At 42.0% G+C, this 19200-nt stretch overlaps 1 protein-coding gene across 2 annotated transcripts; it reads right to left on the bottom strand.

Moving 5' to 3' along the window:
• Positions 1 to 5626: 5626 nt before the first annotated feature.
• On the bottom strand, positions 5627 to 18678 carry LOC115117157 (tetraspanin-8-like). 2 transcript variants are annotated; one of them, XM_065021351.1, is made up of 9 exons: positions 17858 to 18678; positions 15627 to 15692; positions 15242 to 15358; positions 14877 to 14951; positions 13771 to 13866; positions 13232 to 13351; positions 12748 to 12858; positions 12077 to 12160; positions 5627 to 7441 (listed from the first exon to the last, which is right to left on the bottom strand). In XM_065021351.1, exons 1-9 carry the CDS (start codon positions 17915 to 17917, stop codon positions 7313 to 7315), a joined length of 858 nt encoding a protein of 285 aa, XP_064877423.1. In that variant the 5' UTR covers positions 17918 to 18678; the 3' UTR covers positions 5627 to 7312. The 2 variants fall into 2 exon arrangements, with proteins under 2 accessions (XP_064877423.1, XP_064877425.1); XM_065021353.1 differs by having other exon boundaries at positions 13232 to 13330; positions 17858 to 18671.
• Positions 18679 to 19200: the final 522 nt, after the last annotated feature.

The raw sequence follows: 19200 nt of genomic DNA, 5'->3' as shown, positions 1-19200 counted from the left end.
TGTGTTTAACAATGACACACCTCTATAGGGAGGGAAGCAAAACAACCTGCAACTCCATTTCTGCCTGGAGCAAGAGCACTGCCTGGAGCAAGAGCACTGCTTGGAGCAAGAACACTGCCTGGAGCAAGAGCACTGCCTGGAGCAAGAACACTGCCTGGAACAAGAGCACTGCCTGGAGCAAGAGCACTGCTTGGAGCAAGAGAACTGCTTGGAGCAAGAGCACTGCCTGGAGCAAGAGCACTGCCTGGAGAAAAAGCACTGCCTGGAGCAAGAGCACTGCTTGGAGCAAGAGCACTGCCTGGAGCAAGAGCACTGCCTGGAGCAAGAGCACTGCTTGGAGCAAGAGCACTGCCTGGAGCAAGAGCACTGCTTGGAGCAAGAGCACTGCTTGAATTAAGAGCACTGCCTGGAGCAAGAGCACTGCTTGGAGCAAGAGCACTGCCTGGAGCAAGAGCACAGCCTGGAGCAAGAGCACTGCCTGGAGCAAGAGCACTGCTTGGAGCAAGAGCACTGCCTGGAGCAAGAGCACTGCTTGGAGCAAGAGCACTGCCTGGAGCAAGAGCACTGCCTGGAGCAAGAGCACTGCTTGGAGCAAGAGCACTGCCTGGAGCAAGAGCACTGCCTGGAGCAAGAGCACTGCCTGGAGCAAGAGCACTGCCTGGAGCAAGAGCACTGCCGTTGTCATGCAAAGTGACTAAAGAAACTAAATCGAACTCTTTACAGTTAAATAATATCCATTTCCTGTCAGTAAATAGAACTCTTTACAGTTAAATAATATCCATTTCCTGTCAGTAAATAGAACTCTTTACAGTTAAATAATATCCATTTCCTGTCAGTAAAAGGGAACTCTTTACAGCAGAATAATATCCATGTTCCTGTCAGTAAATAGTACAATCAGTCTCAAATGCTGTTTGCATTGATCTCTGTCTCTTTGTGTGGTTACAGTTGTAACGTGGAGTTATGTGTGTGGTACAGGGATAGCAACAATGGTCTAGTGTTGTCATCATGCATGATTTGCATACGTTCTGATGTGCGGTCAGTTGAGGCAACAAGGCCCTATTCACACAGAGTGGCTATAAACCAAATGGCACCCTATTCCCTATACAGTGCACTACTTTCGACCAGAGACATGGGCCCTGGTCAAAAGTAGTGCACTAGATAAGGAATAGGGTGCGCTCTGGGACAGAGCCCCAGACTAAGATACATTCTGAAGCCATCCACTTGCCTGCTCTTCCTTCCTTCCTTCCTGTGTCAAAGGTCAGTTGGTTGAGGATATGGTCAGTAACACAGAATTAAATAGAACCCATTCTAGAATGAAGGAGGTATATGACACACAGTAGGCCCCTCTAGTAATAATGTTACTATACCTCTTAAACAAAAAGGTGCTATCTACAACCGAAAATGGTTATTTGGCTGTCCCCATAGAACCCTATTTGGTTCTTTCCACAGAGGGTTCTACATGGAACCAAAAAGGGTTCTCCTACGGGGACAGTGGAAGAATACTTTTGTGACCCTTTTTTCTAAGAGTGGTTGGTAAGAGGAAGAGGCCGCACCATAAATACCTTCCTATCGCCTCTCTTGTCTGGCAGGTTTGGGGAACAATACAGTTAGCAGGTGTTGGTAGAGTAGGGAGGGAGGGAGGGAGGGAGGGAGGGAGGGAGGGAGGGAGGGAGGGAGGGAGGGAGGGAGGGAGGGAGGGAGGGAGGAGGGAGGGAGGGGGAGGAGGGAGGGAGGGAGGGAGGGAGGGAGGGAGGGAGGGAGGGAGGGAGGGAGGGGCCCTCCAGCTACAAAATCATTTCAACCTAAAGTAGCTCTAAAGTATTTAAACCTACACTCTTACAAAAAAGGGTTCCAAAAGAGTTCTTCGGCTGACCCATAGGAGAACCCTTTTTGATTCCAGTTAGAACCGTTTGTAGAAAGGGTTCTACATGGAACACAAAAGCATTCTACCTGCAACCAAAAAGCCTTTAAGGTTCTAGATAGCAAACAAAATGATAAGAGTGTAGCCAGTCCCTCATAGAGGTTTCCTATTCAAGCATACAGTAGTTTGACCTCAATAGCTACTTAAGGCTTACTCTCACTTTTCTCATTGAAGTTTAAAAACAAATACTGACGTTTTTGGTCAGGGAAGAGAAAGAGGAATGACTGATGTGTTGTAGGAGAGAACCAGAAAGGCGAGTCCCTCATGAAATGCCGGTCCAACTTGTATTAAGTGTCAACTTAATTAAGGCTTGCAAAGCCTTCTTGACAGTATCACAAGACATCAGCTGTGTTTTACAACAACCACCCCAATGGCCTCCAAACTGAAGTATTCAGACAGCAACTAATCTGATCAGCAGGCAACACCTTGACATTTCAGTTATACGTTATGTGTATAGTCAACAACAGAAGATGTGTTGTAGATGTTCAAACTATCAACAAACTACCAACTGCAGCTCTGTTGCTATGCAACAGCTTGCTGGAGTGACAGTGACTGTAGGGTTAGGTTTAGGCTGACTTTCACTGAACCCTTTTAGTTCTATAAAGCACCATTTCTCCTAAAGGTTTGAGGCTGACTTCCTTACCTTAATTTTCTTGCCCTCGATGTCCACTGTCCGCACGGTGAAGTCCACTCCTATGGTGTTCTGTTGCCTCTCTGAGAACTGTCCTGACTTGAAGCTCTGGACCACGCAGGTCTTGCCCACGTTAGAATCTCCAATCAGGATGATCTTGAACAGGAAATCAAAGGATTCGTCCTGCTGCTCCACTCCTCCAATTGGCTGTTGCATCGTGAAGAGGAGTGGGCTGTCTGGGCCTGGGAGCCACACAAGACACTGACTTAGTGTCACGTCACAATGCTATGGCTATGTTATAACTGTGTTATAAGCAAGTGAGTGATGTCTGCTTTACAATGCTAGCCCCTGATGGTTGTTGGTAGGTTATAATCCCAGATGACCTAGGGTCTCTTGTTGACTTGTACCTGTCGCTTCGTGACTTCTAAATCCTCCCTGGCCAGAGAAGGTTCTTCTATATACAGTAGCTTCAGTACTGTAGTAGGTCACAGCACAAGTGTGGAAAATAGCATTCTTTAGTAGATCAGGTTTGATATAGGAGTTCCTTCTGGCCATATAACCACCTCAGAGCTGAGAACGGAGCACAGGTCTTTCAGTCAGGCCCAGAATGTTCCCTCCAATCAGGCCTCTCTCCGCCCCGTACATCCACCAGGTGAGGATAACAGCGGCTCAATTCTCCAGGAAGAAAGCATTCCCTTTCTGCTCCCGACCAGCCTCCTCTCAGGTGTTGCCCCAGTTCATCTCCAACGGCAACAGAGTGCACTGAACAGCCAGTAGTAAGCACTACTCTTCCACACAGAATAAGAAACAGATTGAGTCTCCTTTACACTGTCAAAAGAGCTGCCTTCTTTCTCCTCCAGATTGTCTTTGTCAGTGGATGTTACTTTCTCTTCCTCCATCCACCTGTTGCCTTCCCGCCCTCATTAGGTGTTTCCGTCTCTTTCTACCCATGTAATCCCGCCCTACCTGCTAATCGTCACGTGAGCTCCCACCTGTGGTATTGTGGGAAATGTAGTGTTTCAGTTCTCATTGACATTGCTCTCAAAACCTGGATACAATCTGTTAAAAATATTTTGTTTAAACACTTTCCAAATTAAATAGATACCAAAATAGATACTAAAACAGAAATACCGTTTTGATTTATTATAATTATATATTATGTTATTATTATTGTCTTTAACTGTGAGAAAAACAACTTTCAGTATTTATGGAAACTCTGCCTCACATTCTATTCAATGTTGGAACTCAGAACTGCAAAGCAGTTGTTTTGAATTAAACATTCTATTCAAATGACTAGCATCTTCCAGAACACTTAAATCAAAACATTCTCCACCACAACATAACTCCGGCTTGTGGATTGGTGGAGCAATGGCTTGGCTACCTTTGCAGAGTCTTGGGGACAGTGACAGAGAGTACGAGATGACGAGTGTTGATCTGGAGAGGGGGAGAAAAGGAAAGAGTTTTGGGGAAAAACAAAACATTAAAATAAAATGAAAGAAAAGTTAAAAGTAGAAGAAAATGACTTTCAGAAGAAGAGGGAACAGATGGATGAAGAGGAGAATAAATAGGGGGAAACTGGATGAGAAAGAAAGGCTGGAGCTGGTAGTAGACCAGGCAAGACAAGCAAAATGACTTGATCAGAAGAAGAGGGAACAGATGGATGAAGAAGACAAGAGAGGATAAATCAGATCTGTGATACAGAAAGAGACTGAGAGAATCAGGAAGAGAAAGAAAGGCTGGAGCTGGCAGTAGACCAGGCAAGACAAGCAGCGAGGGAGTGTGATCCAATCAGATCTGTGATACAGAAAGAGACTGAGAGAATCAGGAAGAGAAAGAAAGGCTGGAGCTGGCAGTAGACCAGGCAAGACAAGCAGCGAGGGAGTGTGATCCAATCAGATCTGTGATACAGAAAGAGACTGAGAGAATCAGGAAGAGAAAAGGAAGAATGGAGTGCAGAGATAAGGCACTCTGAGAGACAGAGAGAAGAAGGTACTTCTGAAGCATGATGGGGAGTTGGAAGGGCATCTAATTAAGATGGAGAGAGAGAAGGTTGTTAGAGGCAGAGTTGAGGAGGACAAGAGAAGAGAAGGAGGAGGTAGAGCTGTAGAGAAAAGAGAGAAAAGGTGCATGTGGAGATGGAGAGAGCAGAGAAGAAGGAGGTAGAGCTGGAGAAGGATAGAGAGAAAAGGTGCATGTGGAGATGGAGAGAGCAGAAGGGAAGGAAGAGAGAGAGAAACAGTGCATGAGGAGATGGAGAGAGCTGAAGGGAAGGAAGAGAGAGAGAAACAGTGCATGTGGAGATGGAGAGAGCAGAAGGGAAGGAAGAGAGAGAGAAACAGTGCATGTGGAGATGGAGAGAGCAGAATGGAAGGAAGAGAGAGAGAAACAGTGCATGTGGAGATGGAGAGCAGAAGGGAAGGAAGAGAGAGAGAAACAGTGCATGTGGAGATGGAGAGAGCAGAAGGGAAGGAAGAGAGAGAGAAACAGTGCATGTGGAGATGGAGAGAGCAGAATGGAAGGAAGAGAGAGAGAAACAGTGCATGTGGAGATGGAGAGAGCAGAATGGAAGGAAGAGAGAGAGAAACAGTGCATGTGGAGATGGAGAGAGCTGAGAAGAAGGAGGAGGAGAGCTGGAGAAGGAGAAGGAGAGAGAGAAAAAACATGCACAGAGATAACCAGGAGAAGGAAAAGGAGATGATAGATTTAGAGGATAACAGAGTTAACCAGAAGAAGCTTTGGTTAGAGTGGAACAGCTAGAGAGAGAGAGATACGCTGGAGGACCAGCTATAGCTGGAGGACCATCAGGAAGTATCAGGGGCCCTTCTTAGCCTGGGAACCAGTCTGTTTGTGCCATCATGCCTCTGCTTGTCATGCCAAACACATGATAACACAAACAGATCTGGGAACAGGCTAGGCCCCTCTCTCTAGGATGTGTGCATCTAACTAACTTGATGAGTTATTATCTACTGCCCTCCTGTGATTTTACAGTGCAATGCAGGTCATTTGGGGAGCCATGACAATGGAACCACAGCATCGCAGCACGTTGCCAAGGAAACTTCTGCCACACGGGCAAATAGAACAAAGTAGTTTATTGAATGAACGTAAAATGATATTATGAGTATGTACTACAGTAGCCTGGGTGCCAGTCTGTTGAGTGAACATTCCACCCATTGTACTCCGTGTCACATGCCAAATGTTTAGCATGACAAGGAGTGGCAAGGAGTGGAATGATAGCTAAACAGACTGGTACCCAGGCTACAACCACTGGTCTAATATCATACAGTTTAGAGTCCTTCATTACGTAGTCATTGTTTTAAATAAACTTTTCCCCCTGAGTCAGACTGTATTCAGTTGGAAGAAAGAGAAAGACAAGTTGAAGAAACAAGAGAAGGAAGGAGAGGAAGAGAAAGGAAGCAGAGACAAAGACAGAGAAGGCAGAACAGAAGAGGAGAGAGAAAGAGCTGAGGGAGTGTGAAAGACAGGAGGAGGAGGATGAGAGGAGAGAACAGGATGAAGAGAGGAGGATGAGAGGAGAGAACAGGAGGAAAAGAGGAAGAGGAGGATGATGAGAGGAGAGAACAGGAGGAAAAGAGGAAGAGGAGGATGAGAGGAGAGAACAGGAGGAAAAGAGGAAGATGAGAGGAGAGAACAGGATGAAGAGAGAGGAGGATGAGAGGAGAGAACAGGAGGAAGAGGATGAGAGGAGAGAACAGGAGGAAAAGAGGAAGAGGAGGATGATGAGAGGAGAGAACAGGAGGAAAAGAGGAAGAGGAGGATGAGAGGAGAGAACAGGAGGAAAAGAGGAAGATGAGAGGAGACAACAGGATGAAGAGAGAGGAGGATGAGAGGAGAGAACAGGAGGAAAAGGAGAGGAGAGAACAGGATGAAGAGAGAGGAGGATGAGAGGAGAGAACATGAGGAAAAGAGGAAGAGGAGGATGAGAGGAGAGAACAGGATGAAAAGAGGAAGAGAGGATGGGAGGAGAGAACAGGATGAAAAGAGGAAGAGAGGATGATGAGAGGAGAGAACAGGAGGAAAAGAGGAAGAGAGAGGAAGATGAGAGGAGAGAACAGGATGAAAAGAGGAAGAGAGAGGAGGATGAGAGGAGAGAACATGAGGAAGAGGAAGAGAGGAGGATGAGAGGAGAGAACAGGAGGAAGAGGAAGAGAGGTTGAGAGGAGAGAACATGAGGAAAAGAGGAAGAGAGAGGAGGATGAGAGGAGAGAACAGGAGGAAAAGAGGAATATTTAAGAGATGTTGGTTGTCGAATAAAAGGAACATAATGTTAAAAGATGCTTGTCCCTTTATTCAAGACACTGTAACCAACACTGAGGCACTTCAATGGTTAAATGGTTACCAATGATTTACAACAGAAAAACAAACCACAGGTTTTACAGAACCTTTGACAGCCAATAAGAAGACTCTTGCTGGCAGTCAGATGGATAATCAGTTGAACAGTAATACTTTGGACAACACAGTAGAGATGTCTAATGTCTAATAATGTCCTGAGTTGTCCTTTCATGTGTGTTATGAGTATGTACATAATATGGATGCATTGCTAACCTGATCCCAGATCTGTTTGTGGTGTTTGTGGTCTGGCCAATGACAACTCCATTGCTGTCATTGCCAAGCCAACTCTTTGTCACCCATTGTCATGTTTGGCTTGACACAAATGAGTGACAGGAGTTGTCATGATGGCACAAACAGACTGGCACTCAGACTAGTGCATTGAGTCTCCTTCATAAGAGGACCATTTCATTTCAGACACTCTCTGCTGTGTCACACAGCTCCCTGTATTGAGGTGGTTGAGAGGTGAAGATCACAGGTGGCACATCAACCTTTCTTCTCATCTGGCAGAGAATTGTGATGGCCAGGGCAACTCCAACATCCTGAGGACCAGACACACAGTAACGGTTCAGTCAGGATTGACGGAGCAGGTGACCAGATGCTGAGTGTGATAGATGATGGTTCAATCTAATAGGCCTACACTCCAAAGGTACGGTAAAAATCACTATGGTACAGCATTGGGGTGTGATAGATGATGGTTCAATCTAATAGGCCTACACTCCAAAGGTACGGTAAAAATCACTATGGTACAGCGTTGGGGTGTGATAGATGATGGTTCAATCTAATAGACCTACACTCAACACCTATGGTAAAAATCACTATGGTACAGCGTTGGGGTGTGATAGATGATGGTTCAATCTAATAGACCTACACTCAACACCTATGGTAAAAATCACTATGGTACAGCGTTGGGGTGTGATAGATGATGGTTCAATCTAATAGGCCTACACTCCAAAGGTACGGTAAAAATCACTATGGTACAGCGTTTGGGTGTGATAGATGATGGTTCTATCTATCACACCTATGGTAAAAATCACTATGGTACAGCGTTGGGGTGTGATAGATGATGGTTCAATCTAATAGACCTACACTCAACACCTACGGTAAAAATCACTATGGTACAGCGTTGGGGTGTGATAGATGATGGTTCTATCTACACTCAACACCTATGGTAAAAAAAGAGTATGGAACAACGTTTGGTTAAATTAAGTTTTAAATTCAGGTCGAGTCAATTGAAATTAACTTCCTGAATTGAAAAATCCACATAAAAAACTATGGACAATTTTCAATTTTGTGCATTGAATTTCAATTGACTGAATTGAAAAAACCTGAATTGACTGCAACCCTGGAAAGGTTAAATACACGGCCGGCCCACTGATTGACGAGGGCGGCATTTTCTGAGCTAAACTGCTAAGACCCACCACCAACAACACATAGAACCTCACATAATTCTGCCCCAAAAACAATCTCTCAACCAGTGAAATATGGGCTTTTTATGTGAGCGCTGATGTCACCCTTTGATAAGCAGGCCCCACATTGTCAAAGGTGCTAAATGATTTGCTTGTCCTTCCCCCAGGGTGCAGTTGGAGAGACGCATCTCTGATCACTCAACCAACATACCGGGAAAAAATGATCTAACATAAATAATGTAGTAGATTTAGGATATGTAAGAAAGAGTATGTGACCTTTTCTGTAGCCTACAGGCTACATCATGCAGCTTTCTCCAATCAAATAGCCTGACCTAAACGGAGGTCAATCAAATAGCCTAACCTAAACGGAGGTCAATCAAATAGCCTGACCTAAACGGAGGTCAATCAAATAGCCTGACCTAAACGGAGGTCAATCAAATAGCCTAACCTAAACAGAGGTCAATCAAATAGCCTAACCTAAACGGAGGTCAATCAAATAGCCTGACCTAAACGGAGGTCAATCAAATAGCCTAACCTAAACGGAGGTCAATCAAATAGCCTGACCTAAACGGAGGTCAATCAAATAGCCTGACCTAAACGGAGGTCAATCAAATAGCCTGACCTAAACGGAGGTCAATCAAATAGCCTAACCTAAACAGAGGTCAATCAAATAGCCTAACCTAAACGGAGGTCAATCAAATAGCCTGACCTAATCAAATAGCCTGACCTAAACGGAGGTCAATCAAATAGCCTAACCTAAACAGAGGTCAATCAAATAGCCTAACCTAAACGGAGGTCAATCAAATAGCCTGACCTAAACGGAGGTCAATCAAATAGCCTGACCTAAACGGAGGTCAATCAAATAGCCTAACCTAAACGGAGGTCAATCAAATAGCCTGACCTAAACGGAGGTCAATCAAATAGCCTGACCTAAACGGAGGTCAATCAAATAGCCTGACCTAAACGGAGGTCAATCAAATAGCCTAACCTAAACGGAGATCAATCAAATAGCCTAACCTAAACGGAGATCAATCAAATAGCCTGACCTAAACGGAGGTCAATCAAATAGCCTGACCTAAACGGCGGTCAATCAAATAGAACATTTGCTGTCATTATAACAAACAACATGTCCTAAAAACAGGACAGGTCAAAGTGAAATGAATAATCACAGCTGTTGTCCAGGAGTTTCATCCCGTTGTCATGATCAGTGGTTTCAAGTTGGTATCTGTCCAGTTTTGACAAGCTGATCACAATGAAAAATAAAATATTTGCAATGTAAAAATATTGCAAATAGGCTCCTGAGAACTCCTGATAAAGTTGGGTAGCTGATATTCAGGGCTTAAATTGCCAAATTGATTAGTCACAGGAATCAGAACTAATAAAGCCATTGTAACGGCCTGTTTTCCAAAGATGGGCCTACCACATGGATGGGCCTACCACATGGATGGGCCTACCACATGGATGGGCCTACCACATGGATGGGCCTACCACATGGGTGGGGCTACCACATGGATGGGCCTACCACATGGATGGGCCTACCACATGGATGGGCCTACCACATGGATGGTGCTACCACATGGATGGTGCTACCACATGGATGGGCCTACCACATGGATGGTGCTACCACATGGATGGGCCTACCACATGGATGGGCCTACCACATGGATGTGCCTACCACATGGATGGGCCTACCACATGGGTGGGCCTACCACATGGATGGGCCTACCACATGGATGGGCCTACCACATGGATGGGCCTACCACATGGATGGGCATTCATACAATTCCATTGCGGGCAACATGGTAAGCTACACCCCACACCCCAGTAAGCCCGAGACAACATATTTTAGATGTATTTTTTTTGGTCCTGTTCGGATGTTGTTTTTATGCATTTTACAAAACGGTAGGCTTACCACATACGATGCATTCAGAGAGTATTCAGACCCTTTGACTTTTTCAAAATGTTATGTTACAGCCTTATTCAAAAAATGTATTAAATTGTTTTTTCCCCTCATCAATCTACACACAATATCCCAAACAAAGCATAATTTTTTGTTGGAAAATGTTCTTAATTTAAAAAAATAAAAACTGAATGAACACATTTCCATAGGTATCCAGACCCTTTACTCAGTACTTTGTTGAAGCACCTTTGGCAGTAATTACAGTCTCAAGTCTTCTTGGATATAACACTACAATATTTGGGGAGTTTCTCCCATTCTTCTCTGCAAATCTGCAGATCCTCTCAAGCCTCTCCAGAGATGTTAGATCGGGTTCATGTCTGGGCTCTGGCTGGGCCACTCGAGGAGATTCAGAGACTTGTCCCAAAGCCACTCCTGCGTTGTCTTGGCTGTGTGCTTAGGCTCGTTGTCCTGTTGGAAGCTGAACCTTGGCCCCAGTCTGAGATCCTGAGGGCTCTGGAGCAGATTTTCATCAAGGATCCCTCTGTACTTTGCTCCGTTCATCTTTCCCTCGATCCTGACTAGTCTCTCAGTCCCTGCCACTGAAAAACATCCCCACAGCATGATGCTGCCACTGCCATGCTTCACCGTAGGGATGATGCCAGGTTTCCTCCAGACGTGATGCTTGGCATTCAGGCCATAGAGTTCAATCTTGATTTCATCAGACCAGATAATCTTGTTTCTCATGGTAAGAGTCCTTTAGATGCCTTTTGGCAAACTCCAAACGGAAGTCTGGCCACTCTATCATAAAGGCCTGATTGGTGGAGTGCTGCAGATGGTTATCCTTCTGGAAGGTTTTCCCATTTCCACAGAGGGACTCTGTAGGTCTGTCAGAGTGACCATTGTGTTCTTGGTCACTTCCCTGACCTAAGCCCTTCTTCCCCAATTACTCAGTTTGGCCGGGCGGCTCTAGGAAGAGTCTTGGTGGTTCCACACTTCTTCCATTTAAGAATGATGGACGCCATTGTGTCCTTGGGGACCTTGAATGGACCAGATCTGTGCCTCGACATTATATAGACAGGTCTGTGCCTTTCTTAATCATGTCCAATCAATTGAATTTACCACAGATGGACTCCAATCAAGTTGTAGAAACATATCAAGGATGATCAATGGAAACAGCATGCACTTGAACTCAATTTTGAGTCTTAAAGCAAGAGGTCTGAATAGTTATGTAAATAAGGTATTTCTGTTTTTTATTTTAATACATTTGCTAAAATAACATTTTTTTTTTTCTGGGGTTTTGTGTGTAGATTGATGAGGATTTCTTTTTTTTATTTAATCCATTTTAGAATAATGCTGTAACGTAATTTTTGGGGGAAAAAGTTTAGGGGTCTGAATACTTTCTGAATGCACTGTAGATGGGCATTCATAACATTCCATTTCAGGCCAAACTGCAGGCTTCAGGTGACACCTTTTGGACAACGGTTTTTGCGGCAGTTCAGGACCGGCCTTGATTTCCAACAGACATTTGTTTTGGTCCGAACCAAATCTGAACCAATCATGTTTGGTTCAGATTTTGTCCGGTCTGGACCAGCCTTGATTTGGCCCAAACATAGATGTCTATAAATGACTTATTCTCAACTTTCATTCAGAACCAACAATGTGCATGATTTTAACATCTGGAAAATACACATTTTAACATCTGGAAAATACATATTTTCAACTTTCATTCATCTGTCTTTTAGACGTCATTTTGCTTACGGGACTATTCTAGTTTTGCGGGGTTGGTATTTTTTGGTCTTGCCTATGGAGGCAGAATGGCAAGGCTCGGCCCTAGTTAAATAGTACAGAAATATATTAGAAATACATACCCATAATGCTGTCAGTGCTACTAATATTCCTATTCCCAGGCTGATTGCATTGCTCTCGACAGAGATCAGGATGGGAAGACATGGCTGAAAATTGACAATTAAGAGTTTGTCATTTTGTGTGAAAAACAAGAGTATACTACAGCTCTGTATAATATCAGAACTTAAACAAACATCAGTTTATTGTATCAATGAGTACTGTACAAGTCATCTCTATGGAGCCAACTAGCATTATGACATTCTAGTGGATACACAGCTGCCAGCAAAACATTTTGAGCAAAATTACGAGCAAAACAGTTTAGTTGCACCCTCTTGACAGCAGATACATTTAAAACATGGTGTAATTCTACGCATTTTAACTTGGGGTGTAGAGAAAATTTTGCCGTTTTAAAGCAAGTTCGCTGCAATTCTACACATTTTGCCATGTGGTAGTGAGAAATGTATGCCGTTTTTAATGACATCATAATGAGACTGACTAACAACATCAATGAGGGCCCTATGGGTAGTAATTTGACCATGATAACACGTTTAGATAACTGTCTGCTAACCTAATTTAGCAATCTAAAAAATATTATCTGACATGGGTTAGGGCTGGTTAGGGCTAGTAGATCTGAGGGCCTTCAAAATGGCCGCCAGTTGCCCATCCCTGGTGAAGTGGAATGACTTGTTTTTACCTTTTCATATACCAGCATGTGTTCATCCATTAATCCCTTGTGGTCATCATCCTCAGACGAATTACTGTTGGGATAGTGAATAACAAATCTTGTATTGTTACCAGGAGCAACCTGAAATAGAATGTGACAAGGTTTAAAACAGTGCTTTACTTTAGCTGCATGATTTATTACTAGGCTGCAGCATGGCATCCATTATGTGTCTGGTCCAAATGTGTTCTATGGTATTTGTTGGTCTTTTAGAGTTTTGTCATGTACATCTTCCTCAGTTTATTTATGGTCGTCTTGTCACTGTCCTTATCGTCTCTTTTTTTATTTTGTTTTAAAAACACATTTTAAAGATAATAGAATAAAACATGTATTGCTCTTACCAAAAGACATAACAGATTTATTTAACACAGACTGACACACTGAATCAGATCCTCCTCAGCATACAAATAACAACAACAACAACAACAAGTTAACTTATTTAACACAGCAGACTCACACATGTAAAGTCTGTTGAGTCCTCATCAGAACAGAGACAGGAGATGGGGATGTCTGTGCCCCAGTCTTGGTAGCCTTGTACGAGCCCACAGCATTTGAACTGAAAGTGAAGGAAACAGCACTACAGGCATTTTAAAAACAATTACGAAATTAGGCAAACAATTACCATATATAGTTAAGGCCTGGAGAAACCTCCATGGAGAAACCTCCAATGAAAGTGTTTTTAGTCCCGGCCTTGGTTTACATCATATGGAAAACCGTCCCTAAAGACACACATACATTGAATTGGCACATTGAATCGGCACATTGAATTGGCACATTGAATCGGCACATTGAATTGGAACATTGAATCGGAACATTGAATCGGCACATTGAATCGGAACATTGAATCGGCACATTGAATCGGCACATTGAATCGGCACATTGAATCGGCACATTGAATCGGCACATTGAATCGGCACATTGAATTGGCACATTGAATCGGCACATTGAATTGGCACAAGCAGAGACAATAAGAAGCATTAAATGAAGGTGACTTACGTTAGTCTGTATGTTGTATATCGTTTCTATATCTTTTTGTTTCGCTCCACTCAGAGGAATCATTGCTAGATGTTCCTCTCTGGTTAACTCCTCCATCTTGAAATGAATCAAGTTAACATTGAGTGTTATAGTCACAGTTGAAAGCTATAATCAGCTTGGAAATTTGAAAAGGACAGATACTGACATTGAATTATCAAGAATCAGATGCATTGCACCATCATACAATAACTTCTCAAATATATTTTCACCAGAACAGCAAACAAACATTGTCTCAAGGTTGAATTAGAAAATGAAGATATATACAGGTAACTGCCAAAACTAATGGAAACCCCTGAGTAAATGAGGGACACAGAGTATATTAAAAGCAGGTGCTTCCACACAGGTGTGGTTCCTGAGTTAATTAAGCAATTCATATCCCATCATGCTTTGGGTCATGTACAGTATGAAAATTATTTTGGCTACCATGGCTACTTCCCCATGGCTAGGGCTCCCGAGTGGTGCAGCGGTCTAAGGGGGATCACTACAGACCCGGGTTCGATCCCGGGCTGTATCATAACCGGCCGTGATCGGGAGTCCCATTGGCCCAGCGTTGTCTGGGTTAGGGGAGGGTTTGACCAGGGGGGCTTTACAAGTAGGCCGTCATTGTAAATAAGAATGTGTTCTTAACTGACTTGCCTAGTTAAATAAAGGTTAAAAAAGGTTAAATAAAGGTAAAAAAAAAGGATGATATGCTGCCATCCAAAGGATATGAGTGCTGACTGAATGGTTTGATGAGCATGAAAACGATCGATGTAAAACCATATGCCATTGCTGTCTCAGTCACCAGATCTCAACCCAATTGAACACCCAATTGAACACTGTGAGATTCTGAAGCAGCTCCTGAGACAGCGTTTTCCATCAACAAAACACCAAATGATGGAATTTATTGTGAAAGAATGGTCTCGCATCACTCCAATATACTTCTAGACACTTGTAGAATCTATGACAAGGTGCATTAAAGCTGTTCTGGCTCGTGGTGCCCCAATTAAACCACTTTATGTTGGTGTTTTCCATTATATTGGCAGTTACCTGTGTGTGTATATATATATATATATAGACTACTGTACCTCGTGTTTGGAATGATATGCTTTCACGCACTCCACAAACAGGTATAGGCTGGCCAGTGACATACCTACAGAAAACTACACACACATATTGGATGTTGTCAAGCAAAATCAATACTTAAGGTTCATTCAAACTTATCACGCTTTAAGGGAAACATGTCATGGGGAAAGTGTTGACTGGTTTCAGTTGAGTTGTATGGCATGCCATTACCTATCAGAAAGGAACAGTTTGCAGCAGAGAAGTCAAGTCAGTAGCCAGATTCCAGACCTGTTTGTGCTATATAGCCAACTCCTATGATAATTATCCAAGACAAACCAACAGATCTGGGATCAGGCTAACACTTTGAGACAGGTCTCGGCAGGCTTACCAGAACCACAGCCCATTTCTTCTCCTTCCGAGCGCCATAGACACCAAAGATTGACAGGACCAGGGTTGCTGCTTCTAGGACATACAGAACTACTATCCCAGGCAGAATATCCTCTATCTGTGCATAGGAAGACAAGCAACAAGATATGGCAACTGTGGGTTTAGAATCAAAATATTACAATGATCCTGCTGGATTCTAGCCTGGTCTCAGATCTGTTTATGCTGTATAGCCAACTCCTATGGTTGTTGTCATGCTAAACACTGTAGGAGTTGGAAAGACAGCACAAACAGATCTGGGACCAGGCTAGATGGACACAGCATTATTATAATGAAATCAATATGATATAATTAGTCAATGTAATAGGAGCTATAAAAATAACAATTACTTCTTCTGATTGGTGGAAGTGCCCGTGTCCAAATAATGTGATGGCCAGCAAGAGGGTGCTGATGATCTGAAGAGAATACAACACATGATACAATCATTACAATGTACAGGGTATTATTCTGAGAATTCTACTGATAATGCACAGTAAAGGTTGATACAATCATTACAATGTACAGGGTATTATTCTGAGAATTCTACTGATAATGCACAGTAAAGGTAGATACAATCATTACAATGTACAGGGTATTATACTGGGAATTCTACTGATAATGCACAGTAAAGGTTGATACAGTCATTACAATGTACAGGGTATTATTCTGGGAATTCTACTGATAATGCACAGTAAAGGTAGATACAATCATTACAATGTACAGGGTATTATACTGGGAATTCTACTGATAATGCACAGTAAAGGTTGATACAATCATTACAATGTACAGGGTATTATTCTGAGAATTCTACTGATAATGCACAGTAAAGGTTGATACAATCATTACAATGTACAGGGTATTATTCTGAGAATTCTACTGATAATGCACAGTAAAGGTTGATACAGTCATTACAATGTACAGGGTATTATACTGGGAATTCTACTGATAATGCACAGTAAAGGTTGATACAATCATTACAATGTACAGGGTATTATTCTACTGATAATGCAAGTAAAGGTCTACAATCATTACAATGTACAGATAATGCACTGATAATGCACAGTAAAGGTTGATACAATCATTACAATGTACAGGGTATTATTCTGAGAATTCTACTGATAATGCACAGTAAAGGTTGATACAGTCATTACAATGTACAGGGTATTATACTGAGAATTCTACTAAAGATAATCATTACAATGTACAGGGTATTATTCTGAGAATAAAATGCACAGTAAAGATACAATCATTACAATGTACAGGGTATTATTCTGAGAATTCTACTGATAATGCACAGTAAAGGTTGATACAATCATTACAATGTACAGGGTATTATTCTGAGAATTCTACTGATAATGCACAGTAAAGGTTGATACAATCATTACAATGTACAGGGTATTATTCTGAGAATTCTACTGATAATGCACAGTAAAGGTTGATACAATCATTACAATGTACAGGGTATTATACTGGGAATTCTACTGATAATGCACAGTAAAGGTTGATACAATCATTACAATGTACAGGGTATTATACTGGGAATTCTACTGATAATGCACAGTAAAGGTTGATACAGTCATTACAATGTACACTTCTACTGATAATGCACAGTAAAGGTATACAATCATTACAATGTACAGGGTATTATACTGGGAATTCTACTGATAATGCACAGTAAAGGTTGATACAATCATTACAATGTACAGGGTATTATTCTGGGAATTCTACTGATAATGCACAGTAAAGGTTGATACAATCATTACAATGTACAGGGTATTATACTGGAATTCTACTGATAATGCACAGTAAAGGTTGATACAATCATTACAATGTACAGGGTATTATTCTGCACAGTAAAGGTTGATACAGTCATTTGTTTCAGAGGAGAGTTGAGGGATCCATTTCTTCATAACTTCAATAATGCATTTGACCAACGCCATCTACAAATGGTTTGTAAGCAGACAGTAAATTGTATTTACATATATTATACCTCATTTATAAATAGACTAAGAAATTATACATGATTAAGAAATGAATAGCTGAAATATTGACTTAGTCGGCTGGTTATAAAAATCGAATATCAGTTATTGACTATCCTAATATTCTGCCAAAAACGTGATAACTAAGGTCAGTGGGTCTATTTGAAGATGAGAATAAACATAACTAAAAAATGTAAGATATTTAGCAGTTAATAAACAAATAGGGGCCAAATTAAAAGGCCGAAAAATAAATAAGTAAGCTGAACACACCCACAAACCAAAGCTAAAAACGTGTTCCAGTGAAAGATTAAAGCCCAGCAGCCCAACTGCAACATTAAATACAACATTGTTATTTAATTTTAGTGCTTGTCTTGATACTGCACTATAAAACAATCGGCTCATTATTGTTGATGAAAGCGGCACCACTCTTTATTCCGTCCCGTGTAAACTGCAACTCTCACTGCTTGCGTTGAAGTTAAAAAAATAACCAGCAATAATGTAAACAAATAATGTCGTATTAAAAAACGTGTATCGACAGCCATAATTGGCAACATGCTCCTATATAAAAAAACGGGTTTATCTACTCGAATACGATCACTTACACAGATCAAGACACAGACGAAAATGAACGTCCGTTTTACGCAGATAAGTATTCTTCCCATTTCTATATTTGGTTATAATAAAAACAACAGTTTGGATAAGCAGTTCACTTCAGAGTTGGTCTTGCTGAAGCCCAAGATCATTAAGTCCAGAAAATAGATTGTCCGATTCCTTTAACTGTTTCTTCTTCTTCTCAACATGAGAGTGTGTTGACATGCTGCTGAATGGTGTTTTGTGTTATGGGAGGGACTAGCCCGCATGAACGCAACGCCCCATGAACATGACTTATATTTTCTTTAAATGGGCTCTCCCAGAAGTTAGAGAGAGATGTGCAACCACAGCAGTAAGATTTGTGGCCAGTTGCCCTGAGAAAACGGTAACAAGTGGAGTACAAACAACATTGTAAATATTGATCTGTTTATTGTCTGCCCTCCTATCGGTTGTCTTGGCAGAACAAAGCATCTCCTGTGTGAATCCAGAGTTCCAGTCCAGAGCAAGGAGGCCTGAGTGAACATGAAATCACTGAATCAGCCATTTCTGGACAACTATGACCTCACCACTTGCGTCCAAAATGGCACCCTATTCCCTAGTGCTCTATAGGCCCTGGTCAAAAAGTAGTGCACTATATAGGGAATAGAGTGCTATTTGAGAAGCAACCCCATTGGGTCTCTAGGGATCCAGAGAAGGGCCAAGTGTTAAGCAATGTCAATGTCAATGCAACCCTGCAAAACATCTGGAGCACATTTTGTGCAGAGGAAGATAGTAATGGAACAGACTCAAGCATATGATAGTAACAGAACAGACTCAAGCATATGATAGTAATGGAACAGACTCAAGCATATGATAGTAACAGAACAGACTCAAGCATATGATAGTAATGGAACAGACTCAAGCATATGATAGTAATGGAACAGACTCAAGCATATGATAGTAACAGAACAGACTCAAGCATATGATAGTAATGGAACAGACTCAAGCATATGATAGTAACGGAACAGACTCAAGCATATGACAGTAACGGAACAGACTCAAGAATATGATAGTAATGAAACCGACTCAAGAATATTCCCCATTTACAGGAAAAGGATGTACAATTGAAGGATTTGATTTGATTTGTATTTTATTTCACTTTTATTTAACCAGGTAGGTTAGTTGAGAACAAGTTCTCATTTGCAACTGCGACCTGGCCAAGATAAAGCATAGAAATTCGACACATACAACAACACAGAGCTACACATGGAGTAAACAAAACATAGTCAATAATACAGTAGAACAAAAGAAAACAAAAAGTCTATATACAGTGAGTGCAAATGAGGTGAGGTAAGATAAGGGAGTTAAGGCAATA

The sequence above is a fragment of the Oncorhynchus nerka genome, linkage group LG8 (genome assembly GCF_034236695.1).
Source record: "Oncorhynchus nerka isolate Pitt River linkage group LG8, Oner_Uvic_2.0, whole genome shotgun sequence".
NCBI lineage: Eukaryota > Metazoa > Chordata > Actinopteri > Salmoniformes > Salmonidae > Oncorhynchus > Oncorhynchus nerka.
The sequence above is the reverse complement of the archived record's forward strand: the minus strand, read 5'-3'. Positions and strand labels throughout refer to the sequence as shown.

Bases quoted from the DNA above. Each gene is read 5' to 3' on its own strand.
- LOC115117157 (XM_065021351.1), bottom strand. From the start codon at position 17,917: ATGGGAAGAATACTTATCTGCGTAAAACGGACGTTCATTTTCGTCTGT. The intron at 15,693-17,857 runs GTAAGTGATCGT...TATTCTCTTCAG, and splicing joins TCGTCTGTGTCTTGATCTGT to ATCATCAGCACCCTCTTGCT. The intron at 13,352-13,770 runs GTAAGTCACCTT...AAATGCCTGTAG, and splicing joins TATACAACATACAGACTAAC to TGCTGTTTCCTTCACTTTCA.